The sequence below is a fragment of the Malus domestica genome, chromosome 08 (assembly GCF_042453785.1).
Source record: "Malus domestica chromosome 08, GDT2T_hap1".
Classification (NCBI taxonomy): Eukaryota; Viridiplantae; Streptophyta; class Magnoliopsida; order Rosales; family Rosaceae; genus Malus; species Malus domestica.
This window is the reverse complement of record NC_091668.1, coordinates 20,889,793-20,917,062: the sequence shown is the minus strand read 5'-3', so window position 1 is coordinate 20,917,062 and position 27,270 is coordinate 20,889,793. Positions and strand designations below refer to the sequence as shown.

Genomic DNA, 27,270 nt, shown 5'->3' with positions numbered 1-27,270 from the left:
ACAATAATAAATAAATAAACATTCGAGAAAGGGGACCCGTCACTAAAACCCTCTTTGTTCATTGCCTGAAAGGTGAAAAACCCTCCGTCGTTGCCAACTTGCCATTTCTTTTCCCACACTCCTTTCACCCGGACAAGCAAAACTAATTTGGTACAAAGTCCATGGAGGTTTCCACCGCCACCCTCCAACCGTCTTGTTCTTTCCCACTCAGAGCCCCTAGACCCGCCACCAGAGAACGCGTCTCTTCTCTCTCCTCCATCAGATCCTCCCCTAAATCTATCTCCCTATCTTATAGCATCACCAAAGGTACGCACTTTATACGTTCTTTTATTTGAAAATTACATGCTTAATTCTTCATTAGCGGGAATTTTTCATGAACGGGGTATCGGTTTGTGTAATAATTGTCGTTTTAATCCTTCATTTGGGGTCTCAAATTCACAATTTTTGTTTCTGGTATGAGGGGTTTTTGCTGAGTTGGAGTCACTCTGCAACAGATGGATGTTGTTTTCGATTTCTCATAAACTGGGTATTTTTAATTAGCACTAAGCATTCAAGTAATTGTCGTTCTGTGTTATCAAAGATTTTGTGTGTTTTCATTTGTCAAATTCGGAAGTGAGAAAAATATGTATATATAACTCGTGTCCTGAAAGCATCAAAGGAATTGGGAAATACCATGTTAGTTTTTAGGAGGAATTGTTGTTGTATCTGTGCTGAGGGTGTTTGTTGCTGTTTCGAAGTTGTTTTTTTAACAGATATCTGTTATCTACTGCCAGGTTGTGACTTGGTAGTTAGAGAACCAGTTAAGTTACGGTGGTCCTCTGTTGTTGCTGCTACGGTTGGTGATACAACTGCAGTGCCAAATAGTTGCTCTAGTGGAGAAGAGTTGCCCGTTTCTGATTCTTCTAATCGCATATCGGTGGAAGATCAGCCCAGTGGAAATGGTGAGAAAGGGGAAGAGAAAGGTGGGGTTGGGGGATTGGACGACCACAAGATGACCCGAATATGTGACAAGCTTATTGAGGTTTTCTTGGTTGACAAGCCCACTCCAACTGACTGGAGAAGATTATTAGCTTTCAGTAAGGAATGGGACGATATCCGGCCTCATTTCTATACGCGGTGTCAGGACCGTGCAGATGCTGAGGATGATCCCGGAATGAAGCATAACCTTCTGCGGCTTGGACGGAAATTGAAAGAGGTAGGTATTATGAACCCCTTAAGAGTGATACTACCTAAATGTCTTTTATTCAGATGTTTTTTTAACCATAGAATACAAGCTGGATGGATGAAGTGGAAGAGTGCATCCGGCGTGTTGTGTGACCGCCGTATGCCACTGAAGCTCAAGGGAAAATTTTATAGGACGGCAATAAGGCCGGCGATGCTGTATGGCACAGAATGTTGGGCGGTGAAGCATCAACACGTACACAAAATGGGTGTAGCGGAGATGAGGATGCTTCGTTGGATGTGTGGGCACAGGAGAAAGGATAAGATTAGGAATGAGGATATCCGGGGTAAAGTAGGAGTAGCCGAAATTGAAGGAAAGATGAGAGAAAATCGGTTACGGTGGTTTGGACATGTGCAAAGAAGGCCTAATGACGCTCCGATTAGAAGATGCGACTATGGGACAGAGGTTCAGGGCCGAAGGGGCAGAGGAAGACCTAGGAAAACTTTGGAAAAGACTCTAAGAAAAGACTTAGAGTACTTGGATCTAACGGAGGACATGACACAGGACAGAACACAATGGCGTTCTAAGATTCATATAGCCGATCCCACTCAGTGACTTGGATTTTCCAAGTCTCCAACCAAGAAGTTTTCCTCACTCGGGAAATTAAGGGAACACTACCTCAACCTATATGCTCCACTCACAAAGCTTCAACATACAAGCTTCAACAAAAGAAAATTCAAAGAACTTAGCGAAGAAGGCTTTGGTGTATTTAACACAATACGTTGAAATGAAGGAAAGCTTATTTATTGATATCCGCGATAAGTTACAAATATGTACATATACTTGAGTCAAAATAAACAAACAAGAGGGAGCCTTCACAAAGGTTGCTTAGGAGAAGTCTCAGCAGTCGGTAGAGCCCCAGAAAGAGAAGGCATCGGAGGAGGATCATTCGGAGTCTCAGTACTGGACAAAACCCTAGAAGGAGGAGGCATCAGAGGTTGATCATTTGGAGCTTCATTACGCGGTACAGCCCCAGAAGACGAAGGCAATAAATGCCTTTGGAACAAACCCACAAATCTCTGATGATTAAGTAAAACCTGACCATCAGATTCCTTCATCTGGTCAAGCTTCCTCTTCATGTTTGTAGCATAGTCATGTGCGAGCCGGTGCAACTGTTTATTCTCATGCTTGAGCCCTCTAATCTCCTGTTTGAGACTCATCACTTCAGCCGCCAATGATTCAACTTGGCGGGTTCGAGCAAATAGGCGTTGGGCCATATTAGACACAGAACCTGCACACTGAACACTGAGAGCCAGAGAATCCTTAACAGCCAACTCATCAGACCGTTTGGAAAGTAGTCTGTTATCTTTGGGAGTGAGAAGGTTCCTGGCCACTACCGCAGCGGTCATATCATTCTTCATCACGGAATCCCCAACGGTAAGAGGACCAGTAGGGGAGACGAAGGATGGGCGCCATATGTTGTCTGGAGAAGGCGGGGCTGCCTCTTCAACAAGGTTCAAGTCAAAACGACGGTCGGAGGGGCCAGACATTTTCAAAGGTGTTGAAGAGAGAAGAGGTCGGACAAATCAAGATCTTAGAAGTGCAAGAATGGAGCTTCTACTGGTGGATATTCAAGTGTGATTTGGAACTTAATGTCAGCCCCTATAAAAATCTGCACTCGACGAAGCTTCAGAAATCGAAGAGGCGCCTGCTCAGAAATCGAAGAGGCGTTTGCTTTCTCAAAAGCTGGGCTGCTCAGAGACCACGAGGGTCGATCTCAGAAATCGAAGAGGCGTTTGCTTTCTCAAAAGCTGGGCTGCTCAAAGACCACGAAAGCCGATCTCAGAAATCGAAGAGGCTTGCTTTCTCAAAAGCTGGGATGCTCAGAGACCACGAGGGCCGATCTCAGAAATCGAAGAAGCACCTACTTTTCCAGCTTTGTCAGCACCTGTCACACGCACACTCAGCTTTGCGGAAATTATGAGCATTCTGTCGAAGATTTCTGACGAAGTAGAAAGCACATGAATCGTACTGTCTAATCACCCACTTCCCACACGCAACAGTAGCTCATGGGTACCACAGATAACTTTGCCAAAGTTCTCTAACAAAGTTGAGACACGTGAAGCTTGCAGCTCCCACTACATCGCTCTGACCAAGAAGGGTAAAAGAATTGCAAAGAAACAACACTAACAAAGTTTAAACACATAAATTTTGAAGGTCTAGCTACCATATTATTACCCACAAGGGTAAAGGAACAGTACCACTACTGGATAATTGGAAAGTCCCGGTGTGTCAACCTCTGTGCTTCGTGGCAAGGTAGACTAGCAAACATGCCCAACCTGTACTCACATTCGAGAAAACACTCCCAACAAGATTGCTTGCTCCAAAATCGAAGAGGCACCGCCCTCCGAATCTCGAGAGCCAGACTCCCAACATGATTACTTTCTCAAAAATCAAAGAGACACCGCTCTTCGAATCTCGAGAGCCAGACCCCCAGCAGGATTGCTTTCTCAAAAATCGAAGAGGCATCGTTCTCCGAATCTCGAGAGCCAGATCCCCGACAGGATTGCTTGTTCGAAAATCGAAGAGGCACCACTTTCCCAACTTCAAGAGCTGGATCTCCTTGGATAAAGCTTGTCTGTAATCTTCACACGCAACATCAGCTTTCCAGATACCACAGACCACTTTTTCAAAGTGCTCTGACAGAGTTAAAACATGTGAAGCTGGCAGCTCCCACTACCGTGCTATAACCAAGCAGGGTAAAGGAATAGCATTATTACTTGATGTTAGGGAGACTCCTATATATGTCGACCTCCATCCCTAACGGACAGGCAGACCTGCAAAAATGCTCAACCCTTTCTCTTATCTGAGAGGGCACTCCCAACGAAGCCTTTCGAAATATTCAGCTTTCTTTCCCCCCGATAATACCTCTGTAAACAAGCTATACTAGAGCAAGAATATCTCATATCATCAGGGTTAAAAGCAAGAGTATCCCATATCATGCTTTTTCCCTGTCTTTTCCTTTGGCCTTGTTCTTACCTGCAAGACAAGGAGAAAGAGAGCAATTAGTCAGCACTTGGAATCAAGCTTCCAGCCAGGAACTGACTGCCTGGAACCCCTTACCTGATTACTTACCTGGCATTGCTCTCGAGTACTCATCTTCAACATCTTATGCTTCCAGGGAAGATACCGCATCTGCCTAAGGAACAAATAGGGCAAGTGAGAAGGATACAAGGAAGCATGTGGAGACAAGCGTAACAGCACACGTGCCGATACATCCACTACTCTGTCAAAAGCAAAAGTATCCCATATCAGCAGGGTCGAACGTACTATAGATTTGATGGACTTGTTTTGACCCTCAAATTCTTCAGTCGGCCTTATACTCTGGAGGAAACCAGAAAACCCTCCAGCCCAGTTCAAGAATAAGCCTGTGGAAAGTTACTTCTTCAAAAGCAAAAGTATCCCATATCATCTCTCCTCATTTTTCTTCTCTTTATCCTTCATGCTGCCTGCAAGATAGGGAGAATGTGAACAATCAGCCGAAGCTCTGATTGCTTACCTTGTCTGTCACCTCTTTCAGCAGATCCCCTAGCTCGGCGACTTGGGGGACTCCTACTACATGGTTTGTATCGCGCTTGACCAAGCATGAAACTACAAGTAAGCTTCAAGTGAAATTGATACATTACCTTGTGCATCTCCACCAGTTACAGATACCACCCCTGGATGGAGGAAGAGTACTTCCAGAGAAGATGCCACATCTACCTATGAGACAGATAATGCAAGTCAAGACGATACCACACTCCGGTACTTAGAAGTTTTGTGGCTACGAGATCATTCTCCCACAATATTTCCTAATGTCATTTGTACTAAATCATTCACTTGTACTCACTAAAGGAGAGCTTGAACCTATGTACTTGTGTAAACCCTTCACAATTAATGAGAACTCCTCTATTCCGTGGACGTAGCCAATCTGGGTGAACCACGTACATCTTGTGTTTGCTTTTGGGTAAACCCTTCACAATTAATGAGAACTCCTCTATTTCGTGGACGTAGCCAATTTGGGTGAACCACGTACATCTTGTGTTTGCTTTCCTATCTATATCCATTTATATACTTATCCACACTAATGACCGGAGCAATCTAGCGAAGATCACAAAAAGTGACCGTTTTCGCTACCTAGGATCTATCTTGCAAGAGAACGGAGAATTAGATGGAGATCTCAACCATAGAATACAAGCTGGATGGATGAAGTGTAAGAGTGCATCCGGCGTGTTGTGTGACCGTCGTAGGCCACTGAAGCTCAAGGGAAAATTTTATAGGACGGCAATAAGGCCAGCGATGTTGTATGGCACAGAATGTTGGGCAGTGAAGCATCAACGTACACAAAATGGGTGTAGCGGAGATGAGGATGCTTCGTGGGATGTATGGGCACACGAGAAAGGATAAGATTGGGAATGAGGTTATCCGAGGTAAAGTAGGAGTAGCCAAAATTGAAGGAAATATGAGAGAAAATCGGTTCCGGTGGTTTGGACATGTGCAAAGAAGGCCTACTGACGCTCCGGTTCGAAAATGTGACTACGGGACAGAGGTTCAGGGCCGAAGGGGTAGAGGAAGACCTAGGAAAACTTTGGAAGAGACCCTAAGAAAAGACTTGAGTACTTGGATCTAACGGAGGACATGACACAAAACCGAGCGCAATGGCGTTCTAGGATTCATATAGCCGACTCCACTTAGTGGGAAAAGGCTTTGTTGTTGTTGTTGTTGTCTGTATGTTAATTTTCCCATGGTACTATTGACAAATTCCTTAATCCAATTCAACTTCCCCTTCACGAATGAAAAATTTAGCCCTCGTCTTTCTTAAGACAATACTTGTTGGGAGTTAAGATTAAAGAATGTTTACAATTTCAGGACTAATCACTTGTAGTGATGAAATTTATGAGGAATTAATCTGTTCGAGTTTGTTTTATTCAAGGGATGGTTAAATTTGTTTGAATGAAATTGACAGTGGGTTGCTACTCTTTCACAGATTGATGAAGATGTGCAAAGACACAATGAACTTCTTAAAGTCGTTAGAGGGGCTCAATCAGAAATTAGTGAAATTGTTTCCAGACGCCGCAAAGATTTCACTCAAGAATTTTTTGTGCATCTCCACACTGTTGCTGAATCCTGTTACAACAATCCGACAGAGCAAACTGGTGAGACTATGTATCATTTAATTATTTGATTTTTTTTCTGGAAATGTGCACTCTATTAACACATGTTGTGTCTACTTACGAAGCATAAGCATAAGTATCATTTAATGGCCATCTTCCTCCTTGCCTTCGTCCATCGTCTACTTAGTATATTGTTAGAAGGAACAAATACTTGTCCTATCTTCATTTATATGCATGACACACCTCTGTCCTAAGTTCTAATAAGCAGTGTGGTGCTGTGACAATTTATTTTTTGTATGACTAGCTTTGGCAAGTATTGGAAATATGTGCTTGGCTGCTGTGCAAGCATATGATTCTGCAACCGAAAGCATTGAAGCACTGAATGCTGCAGAGCTGAAATTTCAAGATATTATCGACTCTCCAACTGTTGATGCGGCTTGTAGGAAGATAGATCACTTGGCTGAGAAAAATCAACTCGACTCAGCATTGGTGATGATGATCACAAAAGCTTGGTCAGCTGCCAAAGAGTCGAGCATGACGAAGGATGAGGTGAGATGATGGCTTGCCTCAGAAATATTTGGCTTTCTCCAATTATAATGCACTAACGTTACAAATTGTAGGTGTAAGGTAGATACAAGCATCATTTTGATTACTTAGTCAGAGAAGGGGGCCAACCTCTTTCATATACAACATGGATTCAGGCAATGCAATAAAGTTGGATTCTTGTGTAGATCTCGGCTATAGCTTTTGGCATTAGGGTCATTGATGGTCCTTTATTTATATGAACAGTTAACGGAGACATAGAGGCTGCTTAACAGAATTGTGTATCTGTGCCCCCCAACGGAAAGGAACCAAGAAAAACAGAAGAAGATAGACAATTTTTCATTTTTTTGGTGGTGTAATGCTTCTGCTAATTTTATTTCTTTGTTTGAATAGGTAAAGGACGTACTTTATCATTTGTACGTGACTGCAAGAGGTAATCTTCAGAGACTCATGCCAAAAGAAATTCGGATACTTAAGTATCTTCTCACAATTGAGGATCCTGAGGAGCGTCTGGCCGCCTTACACGATGCATTTACCCCAGGAGAGGAACTTGAAGGGACGGATGTAGATAACCTTTTCACGTATGCACCAGGAACTTAACTACTCTTACTCTTAAATTTGTAGTATCGTAAGAAGTTTAATGGCTGTCCTTGGATTTCAAAAGCTCATCCATGCTCTCCTTTTTTCTCCTTGTTATATTTTGTCAGGACCCCGGTGCAGCTTCACACCTGGATGAAGGCTATTGTGGACGCTTACCATTTCAGCCAGGAAGGCACTCTAATAAGGGAAGCAAGAGACCTCATGAATCCAAAGATCATTCAAAAAATGGAGGAGCTGAAGAAGTTAGTTGAAAACAAGTTCCTGTGACAAAGATCAATTAACTCATCTCCTCGACCGACTATTTATCTCAGATCAACTTGGGATATTCAAAAGAACCTTATCCATGAATCTTTAGATTTTCTGAAGTTTCCAGTGGCATGAGCTGCAACGCTTGGAACTTCAAACATCGAATTGATCTGTCAGGCTTATAGGTTTAAAAAATTTGAGTTATTTCTCGAATTTTTGTAGTCTGATGTACGCCAATCCCTTTTTCATTGTAAACTACACAGCTTTGTAAAATTATTGGCTCGTAAGTTTGAAAATTAATCCATTGTAAGTCTCTCATCCTCTGTGTGTTGAAATAATTAACAGGAAACTTTACGTAATCTTGTTAATATACTTTCACTCGGTATCATATGTTGTCAGGCTATGAATTTAGACTTATTCACGTTGGCAACTTATGAGCCTGGACTTTTGTTTGGTCGAGTAAGTTGTGGCGTTTCAGAGTAAAATACTAGGTATAATGCCCGCGCGTTGCCGCGGGTTTAAAAACAGTGTAACAGAATATTAATACCATTGATAACAGAAATATTAGAAACACTATAGAGATAAACAGTTAAATATGCACAACTTCATTGGTAAATATTACATCCATTTGTCATAGTTTAGTAGTTATAGCTATCATTCTACTGAAACCAGCACTTGGATACAAAAAATTACAAAATGCTGGTCCATGTACATGCAAAAAATATTACATTCATCTAACAGCCTGGTAGTTGTAGTTGTTTTTAACCAGAACCAGCAATGATATACAAAATATTAATAAGTGCTGGTGTACGAACATGCAAAAATATTGATAAGTTTTGAGTAAAAAGAGTTATTTGCATGCCATAAAACATCCGGAAGAGTTTTTTACATATGCTGATGAACCATACTGTATATTTTTGAGGGCACCAGATGAAGTTTTGGTTCTCCACTGTCAAAACAACCTAGTTGCAGAAAATAAAACAAACTATATTTAAATAACTTGTTTGGTAACTGTTGTTGGCCAACTAATCTTTGATTCAGTACTAAATCTTTACATGGCACACCAAAAAGCTTTTCACCAGATTTTCCAATTATGAGAGCATTGATTTCATTAGTGTGATCCTCAAGAACCAAATTGACTTTATACCTAGATTAAAAAAAACAAAACTGCTTGAGGGAAAATAATCTTGAATTCAACTTATACAAATAAATATAAAACAGAAGAAAGCATTGATAAAACCACAAAAATCAATGTTTGTTTTTAAACTTAAATCTACAACGAAATTCATGGTTATTAAGTTAATTAATAGTTTGGATTTATGATAGCCATATTGGTTATGGTCTTCACATATACTCAAGTGTAAACAAAAAGAAGCAGATTGTAGTCACTAAGTAATGAAGATAACATGGTCAAAAGTGCAAAAGCTATACCAATTTTGTACAAAAAGGGTAAATATGTGCTGCAATGAGTATGTTTTGAACAATGATTTAATTGTTGACCACATAGTATTTGAAAGTTGTTTAAATAACGTGAAAGCAGGAAAGGTTGGAATTTTTTGTTTAACATCACAAAATTTAAGCTAAGTATCACTCTAACAAAGTTTTGGATAACAGCTGCAGAAAAACAGCGAGAAAACTAATCAAGGAGGGTGAGGATATCTGACCTGATTTCATTCTTGATAAATGTATTCAAACCATGTGCATACAAATATGAGAAAAAATGTGAAAAATGTGAAAAAACAGATTTGGTAAATGTTAGATTATATAAAGAAAGAATAAAAGATAAGGATAACAAATATTTAAGACAAAGTTTGAGGAATGCATGTTAAACATTACCAAGGAGTTGGAATTTGGTTTGGATGCTTTTGGCAGATCAGCTGTCCAGTTGTCAAGTCTTTATGCATTTGTTTTACACAGTTGGCATACGCACTATACCACCATTGATAACGTGTGTCAAAATACTTGACACACGCTTTACAGAAAAACGTATCATTCTGCAAAACAGTTTGTAATAGTTTTGTATAAGGAATACTAATTATGTAGACAATGTTTATTAAAAATGTAAAAGTGCAATCATATGTTTTTAAGATGAGTTAAAAACATGTAATTAGATTTTATACCTTGTGTAAATCAAGATCTAGAAAAGCGACTTCATCAATTGTGAACATCTTGGTTGTACGTAAAATTTCAGCCTCATTTACTTGTCTGGAGAAGGGGGCCAATATTTTCACAGGCTCGTTACAATTTGCAAACCTGTATGATTGAAAATGTAAAACTGTTTGAATAATTTTATGAAACTAATATTTCTTTTGCTTTTACAACAGTGAAAAGAGTTTAATTGTGTTAAAAGCTATAGAAATACTTACACCGACTTGTATGCATTAACTTCTGGGATGTTTGGATCAAAAAGGAGAAGTGAGCAATCTGTACTGTTCGTCACAATTTTATCTGTGCATTGAAAATAATGATAAGAAAGTTGAAAGAAAATATTGATAAATGGTTTTACTGACACAGGCCAAGTATCAGAATGATATGATACAATCACTTACTGCACCATGACTTTAATTTAAATGGACAAAGTTTTAAAAAGCTGAAAATAAAAGAGAAAGTTAATTAAAAACAGTGATTGACAATCAATTTATTAAGATATTTAAAAATTAATTAATCAAGTATAAAACAAAGATATATGATAAGTCACACGAAGTGAATATGATAAAATTATGTCATCAGAAAAGATTTGAACAATTTACACAAAGCTGTGTTAAAAAATAATAATAAATAAAGATACGAAAGATTGCTTCTAATTAAGTTAAGTACCTAGATAAAGCTTCACTTTTAAACTTGTAAAAATGACAACAATTGGGAGAGGCAGTGCTTGGACAGATGAAGAACAAAATTCTTCAGCGACGTCTCCCCATAGTGTAACAGTGAGTTGTTCCCTTCTGTAGATATATTAAATCAGAAACAAATATATACATGTTTTTCAATATAAAGCAAATTATGAAGATAATCTATAATGAGAGTGATAAGAAAAAGGGAATAACCTGACATTTTGAATGTGTATATCACACTTGTATGCTACCCTTTGATTAATCTGTTTTGGCTCTAAATGTTGTATTGCAGTGAGATGACTAATGACATCTTCCAATTTAAAAGGTAAATATAAGCATGTTGTGAAAAATAATTTGGCAAAAATAAACTTTAGTGTTTTTAATCTCTATATATAGATACATATATAATATTATTACCTGTAAGAATGTCAACTTTGTTCAAGTGGGGATAAAGAATGTTGTAATCCTGTAGGAAAAACCGGTGTCGAGGAATAGGTGGAAACACATTTTGAGAGCTTTTTGAAATTTGTTTTACCACTGAATATAAGCTGAGTCTCATGCGGCACCACATTGTACTGGCCCTTCATTCTAGTGGTCCGAAAATTTGTGATTTCATAGCTACCACCAGGTTCAATTTTTAAGCTGTAGTCTCGTAGTCAATGTCCGATGTGGAGCCTTGAACCGCATGTTTCTTTACTATTGGTTATGCATATAAAGTGAATCCAAAAAAAAAAGGGGGAAAAAAACGAACAAAGTTAAAAAGGAGATTAATAAACGGAAAAAAATAGATATTATTCATCAGTATGCATATATTAAATTGTTAACATGGAGAGATTATTCATCGCTAAGTCTTAAAAGAAATGATTAAATAAGTAAAAATATTAATTTCTCAGACATCAGTTATATAACAATACTATCTTGTGCAAGTAATGTAGATAAATAAGGAAAGATAAGCTAACTTAAATCAAAATTTGATAACTATGCAGGAGTAAAGACTTAAACAAAATATTGATTAAGAAAAATTCAATGACTTATGAAAGTTCAAAAAGACACAGAAAAAAAAAATTGAATAGCCGTCATTGGTTCAAAGAATATAACTGAGCTCATACTATTATCCAACTACAGTTATCCATATCATAAACTGGGGGAGAAACAACATTTAGAAATCATTCAAATCAAGAAATACCTAATAACCCAAATTAAATTTTAATCAAACAAATGAAAACATACCAGCCAAATCAACAAAACCATAAAACACTTCACTCAAAAATCAATTAAGACTTAAACTTGAGATTTTCATCAGAGAGTAAGTGTACCTAAAGCTGTGTTCTTTATAGTTGCTAGAGCGCAGGACGACAATCATCGCTTTCTGAAAATAAAAAAGAACTAAATCAAATGACACAACCCAACAAAAAAAATTAAAAGTTAAAAACGCACGCTAAAAAAGAAGGGAAAAATAACCAATAAGAACTTGTAAGACCTGAGAGGTTTTAAACAAAAGGAATCTGGAGCAGTGCAACACTTCTCAGCCACCTAAAATTTAATCAAATTGCTATATCAGAACCATCATAAACATAAGAGGCAACCAAATTGATATAAACATAAGAGGCAACCACATTGGTATATCAAAATAAAACGCAGCTTATAATTTGGAGAACCTAAAATTTAATCGAACTGCTATATCAGAATCAGAACCATCATAAACATAAGAGCCAACCAAATTGATATATGAGAATAAAACATAACTTATAATTTGGACAACATAAAATTTAATCCAATTTAAACATGACAAATGAACAGATAAAGATGCTCCCAAATTTTTCGATCACAAATGGACCAAACAACTGATGACAACTTTAAGATTAACTACGTAACAAAGTAAACCTCACCCTCGACTGAAAACAGACAGTGCACCAGCCAAGTTACCGTCTTCTCTGTACAAACAAAACCTGCAAAACCAATCATGAACCAAAAAAAAAAAAAAACAAATTATATACCATAAGCTTGAAAAACGCTGAGAAAGGAAATTCCAGAAAGAGAAAATAGATGGAAGGCAAAGACTCTTCAATTTTAAACCAAAAAAAAAAAAACATATTGTGTAGACAAATTGCTGGGTTCAACAGCCCGTAATTAACAAAACCAAACAAAACCCCAAATTGATTTCAAAAAAAAAGAAAAAAATTAATAGAAAACATTCCACGCCGTTTATATCTTGCATCCTTTCTATAATTGTTTCCATCTGAGACCACATAAAAACCTCCATATTCAATTTAACCACCCATGAAAATCCATAAGAGAAACTGGGTTTAAAAATTCACCCAAATAAAGATTTAACTTTTGTATTCTTTCGAATCTATCAAAATCAAACTTTCCAGTTTCAAACAAAAGAAAAATCAAAAGTTGAAAACCCTTACACTGATACGGTGTTGAGGGAAGAAACGAAGAGCTGAAAAGGACACAGACCGAGATTTGAAAGGGACGACCGAAGGCGAGAATGGAAAGAGGAAGAGGAAAACGCACAGCTTGCAAAACGATAGAAATGCATAATTTGGTATGGGAAACTGAACAAAAAGCAAAGTGGGTATAAACTAAAAACCAAACCTCACGATGACCGACACGTGGGCTAGGTAAAAAAATCACTGACACGGCATGGAGAAGGAACCACAGATGATGGACAGGTGGATAAAAACGGCAGACCCGATGAATCACTGTACAAAATGGAAAGAAGCACACTGCAAAGACTAACATCACCACGTGGGCTAGGTAAAAATATCACTGAAATGGCATGGAGAAGGAACCACAGATGATGGACAGGTGGATAAAAACGGCAGACCCGATGAATCACTACAAAATGGAAAGAATCACACTGCAAAGACTAACATGAGGGGCATTTCAGTCAGTTAACTGTACCAAGCAGATAAGACAATGGAAAACAAAGAAGAAACAAAGGGGCATTTAAGCCATTACACTGCTCGTGAACAGTGTTTTCCACCGGGTTTTAGTATATAGATAATAATTGAGAAAGAAAGAAATGCAGGCGGAAAAGAATGAAAATGAGGAGAGAGAGAGAGACGTGAGGGATGAGAGAGAGGGGGACAGATGGGAACCACTGACATTTTTTAATCTTATTTTTTTGTCCAATAACTACCAAAGCTAATAAGAGGCCGTGAAGGACAAAATAGACTTTCCACTGTATCAAATTGTGAACAGTAAGCAGAACAAAGAAGAAACCGAGGGCATTTCAGCCATTTTACTGTTCACCAACAGTGAAAAACAGTGCACCCGAGTTTGGGTTTTAGTATAGGTATAATTTCTCCTCCAAGGTTTGAGCTTGGCTCAAAAGTCGGGCCTTGGTATAACTGAAAAAATCCGGCCCATTACAGGCCCAGGAAACCACCGTTCATTTTATTATAGTTTCGTGTTTTTTTTTATTTTTTTTAAATTCTTTCCCATTTGCCAAACGCCGAGTTGAGGCGTCGCCCTCTCATCAGTAATCAAATTATTACGATGAGATGGAAAAACATCCCAAAAGAATCGAGTCCACTTGAAATCACACATTTTTGCGCGCAATTTCAAGCCTCGATCGTATAGATTGCACGCTGACGATTCAGCCGCCGGTATGTTTTCTTACTGTTTTTTCCCCGCTAATTTTTCATGGATTTTCGATTGCTTGCTTGCTGCAAACAGTTTGGAATTAAGAGGAAAACAAATTTAATTTCTAGGTTACAACTTTTAGTTGAGATTTGAATTGGAATCTAATTTCTTTCTTACTTCTGTTCAATTATTCATTACTGTTCAATTTTCGATATAAGGAAATTAAAGTCTAACATGATCATCGGCAGATGAATCAATCAATTAAGTTGAATTGGTACTGAACGGATTTGGATTCTGCTGTTTTTTTTTTTTCAGCAAACAAACGGGCGTAGGTTGATTCGCTGTTTCGGAGGGATGAACCGGAAATCTAATTGTGCTATTTGTGAGAATTCAAATCTTGCTTCTATCTGTGCTGTTTGTGTGAATTACAGGTATGAAACCTGAACTAGATCGGGTGTTAAATTTATTGGTGATGTTATGAACCTATTCGAATTGTTATAGAGTCAATGAGTATAACAATTGTCTTTAATAACCAAAAAAGTTGTCTTTAATTATATGCGGGCGTGTTGTTTTCAGATTAAATGAGTATAACAATACTCTGAAGGCACTGAAGAGTCGTCGCGATTCATTGTATTCAAGATTGACTGAAGTGCTTGTCGCAAAGGTGTGTATCTGTCTTGGAAGAGCCGACGTTTCCCCTTCTTTGTTTCATTTTGTATTCCTTGCACTCGAATGGACTATATTCCACTAGATAGAATGATCAGATAGAATCCTGTAAGTTAAGTAGATTGAAATGTTTTATCACACGATATTATCTTGTGTGTTCATGATATTATTTACACGGTATAATGTTTGCAAATGCCTGTGGAATTTGATGTGGTTGAAATTCGGAAGTGCTCCATAGGGTGTCTATTTTGTGCCAAGGGTAATATCACTAAAACGAAAATATATTGAGGATGCAAAGATGGGTTGTGGACTCTAAATAGGTTTCGACTCTTTTGAGGAGGAATTTGGTTTATGACATGGAACTATTAAACTATTGCTTAAAATTGAAATGATGATTATTGTAATATAAGATTACTCATTCATCTTGATTAGTTAACTTAAGCTTGAATAAATCTTGGGTAACCCATATTTGAAATATGTCCATTGTGATAAAAAAAATAAAAAATTAAAAAAAAAATCAGTGGGATGATCCACTTTGCTTCTTATGTGTGCATGGGTACGTCTTATCTTGTTCTTTAACCAATCAATATCACTTTTCCCATAAATTATAGCATATGCAATCATCAGAATTCTGTACAACTGATTTCCAGTTGAAGTATCATAATAGTTTATTTGTACTAATGCTTTACACATATGTCAGGGTAAGGCCGATGATCAAATAAATTGGAGAGTGCTTCAAAATGAGAAGCTTGTGAGGTTGAGGGAAAAACTCCGGCGTAATAAAGAACAGCTTGTGCAAGGTTGATGCCTATTGTCAAATATAATCTAGGTTGAAATCATTGATGTATTTATATGAACTTGTTAGACTGATTGAGATATTTACAGGGAAGGCTAAGATTGAGAAGGCGTCCCATGACCGTAAAGTCAAGGATGGGGTGCTTGAATCGGCCCTCTTTGCGGTACCTCATGTTTTTGAATAATTTTGTATTTAACGCCATCATATGATCTTTCAGATATATATTGGCTTCTATATTTTCATATTTGCAGTTGGGAAAGAATCGTGCGGAACAACTGGATAAGTTCTATCCCAACCTTATATGCACTCAGAACTTAGGGCATGTAAGGCATATTTATACTCCTTATATAGATACGTTATTAATCCTTACTAGTTAATGGAAGTTAGTATAGCTTCATTGTACAAGAATGCGTGATGATAACTATGTTTTTACTTTGATCTATTTCACTTTGAAGTGCTGCTATCTTGATGGGTTTGAGATCTATCTCTGCCATGTATTTTTTTTTTTTCCTTCTCTTCTTGTCATTTTTCTTATTTGATAAAAAATTGATGGTTGATGTGCTTTGAATTGCAGATGGCCATTACCTCTGAACGCCTTCATAAACAGTCAGTAGTTATAAAACAAATATGCAAATTGTTTCCCCAACGTCGGGTAAGCACTTTAAAACTAAATATTTCTTGACATAAGCACGACTTATGAGTTATGACCTATAATTGTATTCATTATTGTGAACTCAATTTTTTATTATATTGATAAACCTTGATGATTGTGTTAAGTTTTTGGCTGACTTTTATAAGTAGAATTATAGAGCACCCAATTTACTTATTTTTTATGAAAAAACAGCATAACTATAGTTTGGGTGTAGGGTTGTTAAATGCAAGTTTCTTAATGTTCATTCTTTCTTTTAGGTGAATGTAGATGAAAAGAAAAATTATGGATCTGGTGGTTTATACGATCAAATTTGCAATGCATGCTTACCAAGAGGGCTAGATCCACACTCAGTTCCATCAGAAGAGCTTGCTGCTTCCTTGGGGTAATCTCTGTTTGAAGTTGTGTATCCAGCGATGCTTTTAAGAAGGATGCTATTGTCGTATTTGATATAATTGCTATGTTATCTTACTGAGATTTATCACCTCTTGCTGAAAAAATGTCTTTGTTCCTCTTGTGTATTTAATATGCATTCCAAAGTTGAAGTTACCGTTATTAGTTAAATTCTATCCAGTTGGATCATTTTTAGCTAAGGTGATATCACATTTTACACGGATAACTGATCACTATGGTTGGAGAACAGGTACATGGTTCAACTCCTGAATCTTGTTGTTCAGAACTTAGCTGCTCCAGCACTTCATAACTCAGGTTTTGCGGTAAGCACTGTTTACCCTCCTGATGAACTTAAATATTCTATGAAGACCATATTTTGAATATCTTTGTTTTCTAGCTCTGTTGCTCTGTTGTTCCCAAAAACCATATTTACTAGGGACTAATGTTTGAGGGGTTTAAAAGTACTAATGATGATTGTAGAATTCATCAAAATGTTCTGAAAGTAATGGGGGGCTTATATATTTTTATTTTCTCAGAAATTTCCTAGTGTTTGAAATATATACATACAAAATAAAAGTGATTTATGTGTCAAATTAAATTGTTCATATTGTTAGCTTATAACATGCGTTTATATTTTTCTCAATATTGGGAAGACTTTTGGTTCGGGAGAAAAGCCTACCTTTATGGGATTGGCTACAGTAATCTGGTTTTACGTGCCGTTAGATCAAAATCTAACTGTTCTCCTTTAAAACAAGTTTAAACCTTGTGAAAAGTTAATTATACACCAAGTTGATAAAATCTAGTGAGAGGGTAACAGGTTGAATTAGGGTCTCACCCACTTCGCACTTTTGTTTATCAGTTCCACCACTTCTCATGCAGCCATATCCCATCTTCACCAGCAAAGCTGGTCGTCGTCATGCGGTCCAACAAGCTTGTAAACGTCACTCATGATGCAGCCCTTCACTCTCCTTTTCGATCTGATGGGAATATATGGGGTGGGGTATAATGAATGGGAGAGGGGCTTTTATAGTAGAATGGGACAGCATGCCAAACGAAGATATCGACTGTGAAACATAGGGTTTAGGGCTCAAACAACTTACGCGGTCGCGTGTTTACTTACGACTCAAAACAACTTAATTACTCAAACGCATGTGATCGCATAACACCAAGTAATTACTCAATACAACATCAAGATTAATTACTCAATACAACATCAAGAAATTTAAGCCTTTTTGTTGGGATTAGAGATTTTCGTTTGCTTCTAAATAACTTGTAATAGGAATTTATTAGGATTGAGAAGGTGATGGTGTTGAATTAAGAAAACCCCAACCCTAAACCCCAACACCGCTTGACCTATTTGGTGCATAATCTGTCTCCCTCTCTCCTTCTCTCCCTCTCTCCCTCTCTCTCTGCGCATAAACCTCAATCGCAAACGCACATCCCATTACCACCTGCTTCAGTGCTCCCTCACATCGAATCCAGGCTGGATATCGAAGAGGATACCTATGAAACTCTGAACGTGGAATCCAGGCCGCATTGAACAAGGACGAGCTTTGCTGTTGAAGATTGGCTATTGCTGTGGTGGGACCAATAAACAAAAGTGTGACACAAGTGGGACCCTAACTCAACCGGTTACTCTTACTAGATTTTATTTGGTGTTTTATTTAAGTTTTTCCGGAATACATTGTAGAAAAATTGTACTTTCATTGCGAACATTCTAGTGAGCATTTTATTTTTATTTCTTGGAGGTGGGCTTTTCTTCTAGAGAACCACTTGAAGCTTCATTAAAACTAGCCAATAAGCTTTTTGTGTAGTATTTATGCATTAGTTATACCTGTGTTTTGTGTTAAATTTGGATTGTCTTCAGGGTTCTTGCTCTAGGATATGGCAAAGAGATTCTTATTGGGATGCGCGCCCTTCTTCTCGGAGGTACTTTGGCTAGATATATTATATAACATCATTGACATGGCATAAACTTCACAGGCTGTTGACTGACAAATTTATATTGTTGCAGCAATGAATATCCCCTATTTATACCACGCCAAAATTATTGCTCCAGTAGTGGGGAAAATTCTTGGTCTGACAAAAGCTCAAGTAATAATTTTGGTGTTGATTCAATAGAATCTGTGAGGAAACCACATCTGGATTCTTCTGGTGGTAGCTTTAATTACACTTCCGCTTCTTCACACACTGTTGAAACGCACAATGATTTGCAGAGAGGGATTTCACTTCTTAAGAAAAGTGTCGCATGCATTACAGCGTACTGCTATAACTCACTATGTTTAGATGTTCCTTCTGAGGTATCTACATTTGAAGCATTTGCAAAATTGTTGGCCACATTATCTTCTTCCAAGGAAGTTCATTCTGTGTTCTCGTTAAAATTGGCATGCTCAAGGTACATTGTCCACAGCTCCCTTCTTTGTGAATTATGTTTTCTGTGTTTTCGTTTCAGTTTCATTGTGCAGATATGAAGTAATAACTGTTAGTTGTAAAAAAAATTGGACAAAAATGAAGTCCTGAACTACTGAGAGAGTTTTTTTTCTTGCGAAGTAATAACTGCTATCTAGTTTTTAACAAATTTTTGGACAATTTTTGCATCATTTTTTTGGGACTATAAATGTATTTTTTTAAATCTCAATGGCTTGTTAAAGAATACTTTACAGGCATGCTATGGATGGTATATAAACCTTGATTGGAATTTCGCTTTTAACTTTCAGGTCATGTAAGCAAGTTCAACAACTAAACAAATCTGTGTGGAATGTGGATTCGGCCATATCGTCAACCACTCTATTGGATAGCGCACATGCAATGGCACTAACGGTACATTTTTGGGCTAAAATCTGTTTCCTTAGGAGATCTTGGGTTCTTAGTGTACTTTTTTTTTTTTACTAATAAAACATGCTATTGGTTTACCCTATTTGTAGGGCTTATGCCCTGCCATGACCTCTTAAGTATATTCCTCTTTTTCCTATTCATATTCATAATACAATGCTTCATCTTTTCTCCTTATGATTCCCCTCTCTCATCTTTCCTTCACCGCCTGTGATTGTAAAATCTTAGTGGTCTTTTCTTGCTGTATGCTGCCAATCTGTGTGTTGCTTGACATGATATGATCCAAGTTCCAACAAGGGGCCTATAAAGATATACAATCATAGAATCCTTCATTGGTGCCTAAATCTGACTACGCACTTTAATACTTCGAAAACCCATAATTGCCTTCTTAGGAATGATCTTCTTACATAGCTTCATTGCTTTGCGTTTCTGCCCTGGGTTTTATTTGAGTTGGAAGCTGGCTGATATTATCATTGACGTCTTTTGACTCTTTTCACATAAATGGAAACAAGAAAGAACTTGGTAAGCTGCTGCTCAATGGGTGTAGGAATACTGCACTTGATTTTTATAGATTTTTCTTTCGCATTGCAGAAAAACTTGTATGAAAAAAACCTTCCAAATTATTCCACCACCTTTCTTAGCTCCACTGAGTTGTCAGATGGGAAGAATGAATCCCTTATTGAAGAATGGGATCTTGTGGAACGTCCTACTTTTCCGCCTCCACCATCACAGCCCGAGGATATTGAGCATTGGACACGAGCCATGATCATCGATGCTAAAAGAAAATGACTCAGTGCTAGAATGGGGTCTTTCTGCTCTCTGTAAGTTCACCGTTTGAAAAGTTCTCTTCACAATTTATGCTTGGAATTATTTGAATAGTCCTGTTGAACATCGACATTTTCACTGAACTACAGCTTTTATTGGTTTAGATTCATACTTTAAATTGAAACTGGTTAATATTGCATATGCACCAGTAAGAGCCACTATATGTATGTCCTGAATACTAACCAATTCTTTTCTATGATAGACGGTTTTTTGAGTATTTTTGCGCCTTCTTTTCGTTTTCTGGCTACGATAAAGGCTTCCTTGAAATTTACTTTCCTTTGTTTTTTCCATACGGGGCAGGTAAATCAACGTAGACTTCATCAAAACGTAAGGCTGGCGGACTTACAGGCTTTTGTAACTCTCTTGCAGTGTTTTACTTCGAAATTATACATTATTTAGCTTGTAAATATAACTGATCTATTGGTTGTATTGTATATTCTTGTAAATTAATATCGATCGAGGAGTTTTTACTTTTACTATTAACAGTAAGATGAGATGAAATGAATCCCGAGTCATTTTTTCTTCGAAACTAGATATTATTGGAACGAAATGCCTACGAAATACAATAAAATTAGCTCAAACAGTTGTGGCACGGAAGTTTTCCCTATGAAAGAGTACAATGTTAAACAGCATTTGCATGGTTCATAAGTTGGAAAAAGACTTCTCTCACTTTTTCCTCTTCTTAGGGGGCTGAAGGGCCTCTTCCTCGTCCTCTTCTTCATCATCCTCCGGTTCATCCTCGTCTACAATTTCCTCCTCGTCCTTGACCTCGCCTTCATCATCGTCGTCACTGTCGTCATCATCTTCATTGCCTTCATCCCCATCATCCCCATCATCCTCACCGTCATCATCATTCTCATTGCCATCTTCCTCCTCTTCCTCTTCACCTTCTTCGCCTACTTCTCCGCCTTCTCCTCCGGGGCTGGCTTTGGAATTGTTGCTTTTCCGATTAGGATTGTCCCCAGCGCCTCCTCCGTCTTCCGAAGATAGCTCCTCTTCAGTGTCTCCAAGGCCGCCGTCACCGTTCTTATCTTCACCTCCATCTTTGTCACCATCAACTGCTTTGGAGTTGGAATGTTCACTCTCATCGTCGCCGTGACTTTTCTGTCCACAGGTGGTTGAGAGCGCAGAAGGATCCTGAAACCAAAGGGTAAAATAGCTACTCAAAACTTACAAGTTAAGAATGAATGGACCACAGGAATTCTTATAAGTTATTTTTTGCTAGCTAATACTAATGTGACCAACTTTCGGTCCAGTGGTAGTCGTTTTTTAAATATTGAAAAGGTTTCAAGTTCAAATATCCTTCATTGTCGATTGGTATTTTGCCACAATGCTCCAAATTACAAGAGTGTTTCATTTCTTTAACTCTTACAAGAGAAAATAAACGCTAAAATACAGACCTGTAATGTATATATCCTAGAAATGTCTCCGGTATTTACAAAACATGTGTTTGGGACAGAGTTGTCTGTGGGCGTGGGATTGATTATCAGTTGTTCATGGCTCCATAAAAGAAGGAGAATGATGGTTACTTGCGCGACCATATGCGTCGACGTCGACGGTAGATAGTTACTCACATAAACGAACAAACAAGTGTTCCCAAACGAAAATTAACTGTGAATTATTTGTGATATACGTATAATAATAGTAGAGGTAGCAAAGATTTTCTTAAAATTCAAAATCCAAACTGACATGACAGGTGCTGAGATAGCATCTGAATATTTTTTTATTTTAAGAAAAAACCTTATAACTTAACTTGTATGTGAGCCGTTGACTGCCATAACAAAAACAAACAAGAAGACACAGTATATCCTATGATCCTATCATCGTATTCTTCGCAATAATAAAATAACAAATAAAAATAGTGATGAAAAATAAAATCATAGAGCAAACTGGAAAGGAGAGTTTTATGTGATTTCGAATTTAAAAAGAAAAAAATATAACCAAAAAAAAAAAAAAAATAAAAAAAAAACTGAACTACTCACTTGAGGCAGAGAAAGCAAGGCAGAGGCGGTGAGCAGATTAGCAAGAAGAGCATCCCAGGCGCACGTTAGCAACAAGAACTGACCAAACGTAGCTTCAAGTAGTTGAACGGCAGCAGAAGCACCACGACCCGTCGACGTACGGCTTTTGGTCTCCATTTGTACGGACTCGACGACGTACGCCTAACGCCCTGTCAAGTTAAGCAACGATCCGGGCAGACCGTCAGATCTGTTGCCCCATCTTTGGCCCCACCGTTGGATCAGCCAGTACAATTACAACTTTTGTTTTCACAAATTTTAAATATATAGTAAAATAAAAATAAAATAAAAAGAACTGTAACTACTATAGCAGCCAGCCGGAGAGTTTCCGGGAAAACTAGGAAGGGAAGAAAACGACGGCGTTGAAGAGAGTGGTTACCTGAAGAGGGCTGTGAGCGACGTGGAAGTAGCTGGTACTGAATACTTTTGTCTGCTTAGAGAGAGAGAGAGATCTGAGAATTGTGAAGCTTGTTCGTAGCTGTTGCGGTTTGGTGAGAGAGTGTTGTTTGTTCTAAATCGTCACTACGTAAGCTTTGCGTTGGAATGGCTTTGATTTTCAACCGTTGGATTGTGATCCTGGAGAAAAAGGTTCTCTCTTTCTTTGTGTGCTAGAGGGATAGAGAGAGGGATTGGCGTAAAGTTGGAAATGATGAAGTAGGTTAAATTGGGGCAGCAGGGCAGTGGCACAGTGCCATGCTTATGCTGCCCGAATAGTACTAGTCAGACTTCTGATATATCTCGACCAATAAAAAAAAGACTTCTGATATATCGACCCAAAAAATTGATAATCCATCAAATCAAGAATTCTTGTCGTTGAAATTTAATCCAACGGTTTAAATTATTATAACTTTTAAAGTGAACTTCTGTTTTTAGTCGTTGAATCAAATTTTAATGACACGGATAATCTGATTTTGTGGATTAGGAGGATCCTTTTCCCAAAAAATTAACATGCAAAGATATATAATAATTTATCCTTTTGTATTTGTTTTATTTTATAGCATTCAACAACTCTTGTGTATGAAATTTGAGTTTGAAATCTTTTTCGTTGAAATGGGAACATAATTATTCTATTAGACCAAAATCTCCGTAGATGAAAATAAAATAACTTCGAGCAATATATGTGATGACAGGGAGATAAAAATATGTTTACAATGCGTATATCCACGTATGATTAACACAAATTGTTTCTTATGATTAAGTTCCTTCGAAGTAAATCCAATTAATTGTTAAAGACTAATGAGTAATCGTGGTACAAATAGTTTTCATTTTTCAAGCTACATTATTGTTTACCATAGTTAAATGGGCGTGCTATAAAACAATAGTCCTTTGTGAAAAATATTTCAATACACAATCACACTATCACGTGTTGTTGCTGGCGGGTGTCCTAATATTTGGCACATATGATCTGTCATTATCTTAATTAGTTGGACAGGCTAATCATCAACTTAATTATCATTTTCTGTGAATTGGTAGCTTCTTCATTACTCAAGGCTCAAACCACTTTGTTGGAGCACTGGAAAAAGCAAAAAGAAAGAGATAATAGATAAAGAATAATATCATAATCTCAGCATTTGTCCGCACTAATCTCCCAAAATCTTAGAGACAAAGGATTCTTTTTGTGAAAGTGTCCAAATTCCACTGGTAATGTTTGTTCTAAAGGACTTCCACACTTTTATTTGATTCTTCTTTAAAACCTCCACCATATATAGAGATATGAGTTTTGCTCTCTCACACATTTTTTTTCACGTGTGAATGGTTGAGATTTAACTAAATTTTAATTACTTAAATCTCAACTGTTCACAACTGTGAATGATTGAGATTTAACTAAATTTTAATTAATTAAATCTCAACAGTTGTAAAGAAAAAAACCTTCTATTGCAATTTAGTTAGGGGGAGAACTAGGGTGGTGAATTGGGCTAAGTTGAAGAGTTGGGTCAATTTGTTGGGCTGGATATTGACAGATTTTTCACATAATGACCCAAATGATATACAATTAACAAACTCAGGGACCATTTCTCTCAATTTTCATTGTCAGAAACCAAAATAAAGAGTTATGCCAATCTCAAAGACCATTTTGGCTAAAAAGTTAAAAAAAAAAGGGTAAAGGACCTTGTTGATGAAAAAAAAAAGTGGATCAACTTAGAATAATGAAGTGAACCTCCATGGTCAATGGTAGATTCAGGATTCGAACCTTAAGGTTTCCAATGTTAAATGTCCAAGTTTTCTAGATAGAAACAGAGAGCAAAAGTCGAAACGCTAAAAAAAAATTCCAATCTATTCATTGAGGCATTTCTTCAGATACTTGGTGGCTTTATTGTCGTCAACCAAATCATGTTGTGCACATGTTAACAGATATCGACATATGTCAAAGCAATTTGATAAGTGATATCGAAAGGATTTGTCAAGTGTTTTTTACGCAACCTGTCGAGATATACCTAGCAAACATTACATCAAACACTTGTTGAGCACCAGAAGGACCTATCCAAACATTCGGATGGTCCTCAAAAGACCTTCACATATATATTTCACGAATTCCAAGTGGTCCTGTAACTACCTTGATCCCAATGTACATCTGGCTCTGTCCATAATGGTGTTTCAGTCGTTTGGTAATTATGCCTCGGCAATTTGCAAGGAAGAAATGATAAGTATTGAAGAGCACCGGTGAGCTTTCGATGCTTAAGTTAGCAAAGAATAGAATGCCACATGGACAGATTGAGGGTAGAAATGACATTTTATTGGAAGAACGTACAAATCAATGGTTAGCCATGCATACTGAAACAAGTCTTGGAGCAAGTGGGCTAATAATTGGAGGAAGAGAGGGCTCCCAATGGTTATGGATTAGCTAATGACCGGTTGCTGTGTGGAGTTGCTCTCCACATGTTGGGCTAAGCCAAGACCAAATTGGAATCCAATAGCTCATGTACTTGCTTTCATCTTGTTTCTGCACAACTTTCATTTAGTTATGTAAAATCTACTCCTACTTTTAACATGAGAAATAAGGAAGAAAAGAAACTTCCTTCTTATGAAACACACCAATTCTTACAAATGTAAAACTAAAATCTCTGCAATCCATAAACAAAAACAATAGATGAAGCTCAATCATGATGAAGGCCTGTAAAATCATAGTGAAGGAAGAACATGTAGAAACAGATGCTAGAAGGGAGCCGAACTGGTTCGCCGGAGTTGGTATTTAGGCATAGAATTAGGGTTTGAAGATAAGATAATTTCCACCTCCTGCAACCAAAAACACCAAGCAGCAGTAATTATAAATTTATCCAATCTGTCTTGCTTCCTTTGAGCTAGATATAATTAACACTTTGCTACTATATATATAAGTATAGTAGGGTTAGTTTCATTTAGCACTAGCGTAGTTTAGGGTATGTAACAATTTGGTCATTTATTTGAAATTTGAGGCTGTGGTGGTACCTTTTGCTTTTTGAGCCAGCTATTCATTTTTCTCAACCGGAATACTTCATGCTCCAACTGGCTGGTATAAGCCTAGATCATTATACAAAGGAATACTGAATATATAAGTGGCAAGTTTTTATTAAATATCTAATTTACCAATAACTGATAATGTTCTCTTGCTAGACTTATCTTGATAAACAAATGTTTAAGTTGTCAAACTATGAATCTAGGTCACACATTTCAGGTAAAAATTAACATAATTAAAGAGTCAGATTCACAATCTGATATATATAAATTGATAGTATGACAAAAGAACATTTTTTGAACTCTTAACTACACCATAAAACATGTGTAAGATTCAAGAAGTTAAACTTGAGTATAACCTGCTTTCTTGCCCTAGACCTGGCAGCTGACTCACGGTTCTTGATCATCCGCTTCTGCCTCCTTTCTATCGTTTTCTCCTTGATTTCATCAGAAAAATGGCGCTTCTTCTCAGCGGTTGCGTGAGATTCTGAAGACGATGCTGATATTGCAGGCATTGGAATTGACATGCCCACTTGGTTCTCCGAGTAATCAAGATTATTCACAGTTGAGTTATCATACACTGATTCACAAACCTTGAAATTTGAATCCAGCATTGTCATTCGCTGCTGAACAGCAGACACTTGAAACTGAAACCAATCTGCCGGCTGCGACACCATAACCGCTGGATCAATACCCATAACCGGCTGAGCATTCATCATTGCATTTTGGTTTCCTAAGTTAATGGCGCCGGTGCGAACTAAAAAATGTTCAGGTGTAGCTGCTGTCTCCCTAATATTACGTTGGTGCAACGATTCGTTGGCTGCAGAATTGGCAAGCTCATGGTGAGAAATCCCCTTCCATACTTCATCAGCACTCTTCTTACTCAATGCTCCATTTAAATTCCCAAGAAAAAACGAAGTGGAAAAAGAGGAAGAATTAGGGTTTTGTAGCAGCTGCCCTTCATCAGCTGATATCACATTTTTAAGTAACTCATCAAAATGCATACCATTCAAGGGCTTGCTGCCTATATTTCCGAGCTGGCTTTGAACCCCATCCAAATTAGCCAGAGGAGGAAACTGCGGCCTCTCACCTCCATTTCCAGACCCCAAAGTCCTGTCATCCATTACTCCCAAGCCCAAATTTGATTGAAAATATTATTGGAGAACTTCTTAAAACAAAGTTATTCCCAATAAATTGTTCACAGTGGAGAAAATTAACAGTAGTGCATGCAATACCAATTAAGAAGCATGCATGATCAAATTTAAGTCAAATTTTTTTTTTCACTCAATCCAGAACACAAATATTAAATTCTTATATGTATATAGGAAATTGTAAAAGAATAGAAAAAAAAAACAATTGTTAAGGAAAAACTAAAACCATGTGTAATGAGTTAAGTAGGACGGACTTATGGTGATCAGATTGTGTAGAATGAAGAGTGAGGAGTAGAGAGAGCCGCATGAAGAATTTTTAGGAGCGAAATCTGAGCCGCCAGAAATGATCTGGATGAAGTTGATTTGTTGTAGAGGATGC

At 37.6% G+C, this 27,270-nt stretch overlaps 5 protein-coding genes across 11 annotated transcripts; 2 read left to right on the top strand and 3 right to left on the bottom strand.

Annotated features, from left to right (window-relative positions):
- The first annotated feature begins 12 nt into the window (after positions 1-12).
- On the top strand, positions 13-8,022 carry LOC103428862 (uncharacterized protein At4g37920). Its single transcript, XM_070827214.1, has 6 exons — positions 13-306; positions 774-1,195; positions 6,189-6,357; positions 6,620-6,864; positions 7,252-7,439; positions 7,566-8,022. Exons 1-6 carry the CDS (start codon positions 162-164, stop codon positions 7,723-7,725), a joined length of 1,329 nt encoding a protein of 442 aa, XP_070683315.1. The 5' UTR covers positions 13-161; the 3' UTR covers positions 7,726-8,022.
- Positions 8,023-8,538: 516 nt separating this feature from the next.
- Positions 8,539-13,234, bottom strand: LOC108170473 (uncharacterized). 4 transcript variants are annotated; one of them, XM_070827217.1, is made up of 12 exons: positions 12,950-13,087; positions 12,425-12,484; positions 12,016-12,068; positions 11,852-11,904; positions 10,953-11,231; positions 10,749-10,845; positions 10,522-10,646; positions 10,071-10,152; positions 9,825-9,957; positions 9,541-9,698; positions 8,760-8,851; positions 8,539-8,666 (listed from the first exon to the last, which is right to left on the bottom strand). In XM_070827217.1, the coding sequence occupies exons 5-12, from the start codon at positions 11,104-11,106 to the stop codon at positions 8,590-8,592; spliced, it is 918 nt and encodes a 305-aa protein (XP_070683318.1). In that variant the 5' UTR covers positions 11,107-11,231; positions 11,852-11,904; positions 12,016-12,068; positions 12,425-12,484; positions 12,950-13,087; the 3' UTR covers positions 8,539-8,589. The 4 variants fall into 4 exon arrangements, with proteins under 4 accessions (XP_070683318.1, XP_070683316.1, XP_070683319.1 ...); XM_070827215.1 differs by having other exon boundaries at positions 8,539-8,851; positions 12,950-13,234; XM_070827218.1 differs by lacking the exon at positions 8,760-8,851.
- A 605-nt stretch (positions 13,235-13,839) lies between these two features.
- Positions 13,840-20,766, top strand: LOC103428859 (uncharacterized). Its single transcript, XM_008366988.4, has 14 exons — positions 13,840-14,152; positions 14,445-14,560; positions 14,706-14,793; positions 15,496-15,595; positions 15,681-15,754; positions 15,843-15,914; positions 16,166-16,243; positions 16,501-16,625; positions 16,884-16,956; positions 18,501-18,562; positions 18,648-19,028; positions 19,351-19,453; positions 20,057-20,286; positions 20,591-20,766. Exons 2-13 carry the CDS (start codon positions 14,484-14,486, stop codon positions 20,252-20,254), a joined length of 1,431 nt encoding a protein of 476 aa, XP_008365210.3. The 5' UTR covers positions 13,840-14,152; positions 14,445-14,483; the 3' UTR covers positions 20,255-20,286; positions 20,591-20,766.
- LOC103428858 (uncharacterized) lies at positions 20,733-22,995 on the bottom strand. 4 transcript variants are annotated; one of them, XM_008366987.4, is made up of 3 exons: positions 22,688-22,995; positions 22,273-22,498; positions 20,733-21,427 (listed from the first exon to the last, which is right to left on the bottom strand). In XM_008366987.4, exons 2-3 carry the CDS (start codon positions 22,426-22,428, stop codon positions 20,957-20,959), a joined length of 627 nt encoding a protein of 208 aa, XP_008365209.1. In that variant the 5' UTR covers positions 22,429-22,498; positions 22,688-22,995; the 3' UTR covers positions 20,733-20,956. The 4 variants fall into 4 exon arrangements, with proteins under 4 accessions (XP_008365209.1, XP_008365207.1, XP_070683314.1 ...); XM_008366985.4 differs by having other exon boundaries at positions 22,273-22,460; positions 22,688-22,983; XM_070827213.1 differs by having other exon boundaries at positions 22,273-22,548; positions 22,688-22,979.
- Positions 22,996-25,209: 2,214 nt separating this feature from the next.
- On the bottom strand, positions 25,210-26,864 carry LOC103428863 (ABSCISIC ACID-INSENSITIVE 5-like protein 3). The gene is made up of 3 exons (XM_008366993.3): positions 26,100-26,864; positions 25,735-25,806; positions 25,210-25,542 (listed from the first exon to the last, which is right to left on the bottom strand). The coding sequence occupies exons 1-3, from the start codon at positions 26,862-26,864 to the stop codon at positions 25,462-25,464; spliced, it is 918 nt and encodes a 305-aa protein (XP_008365215.3). The 3' UTR covers positions 25,210-25,461.
- Positions 26,865-27,270: the final 406 nt, after the last annotated feature.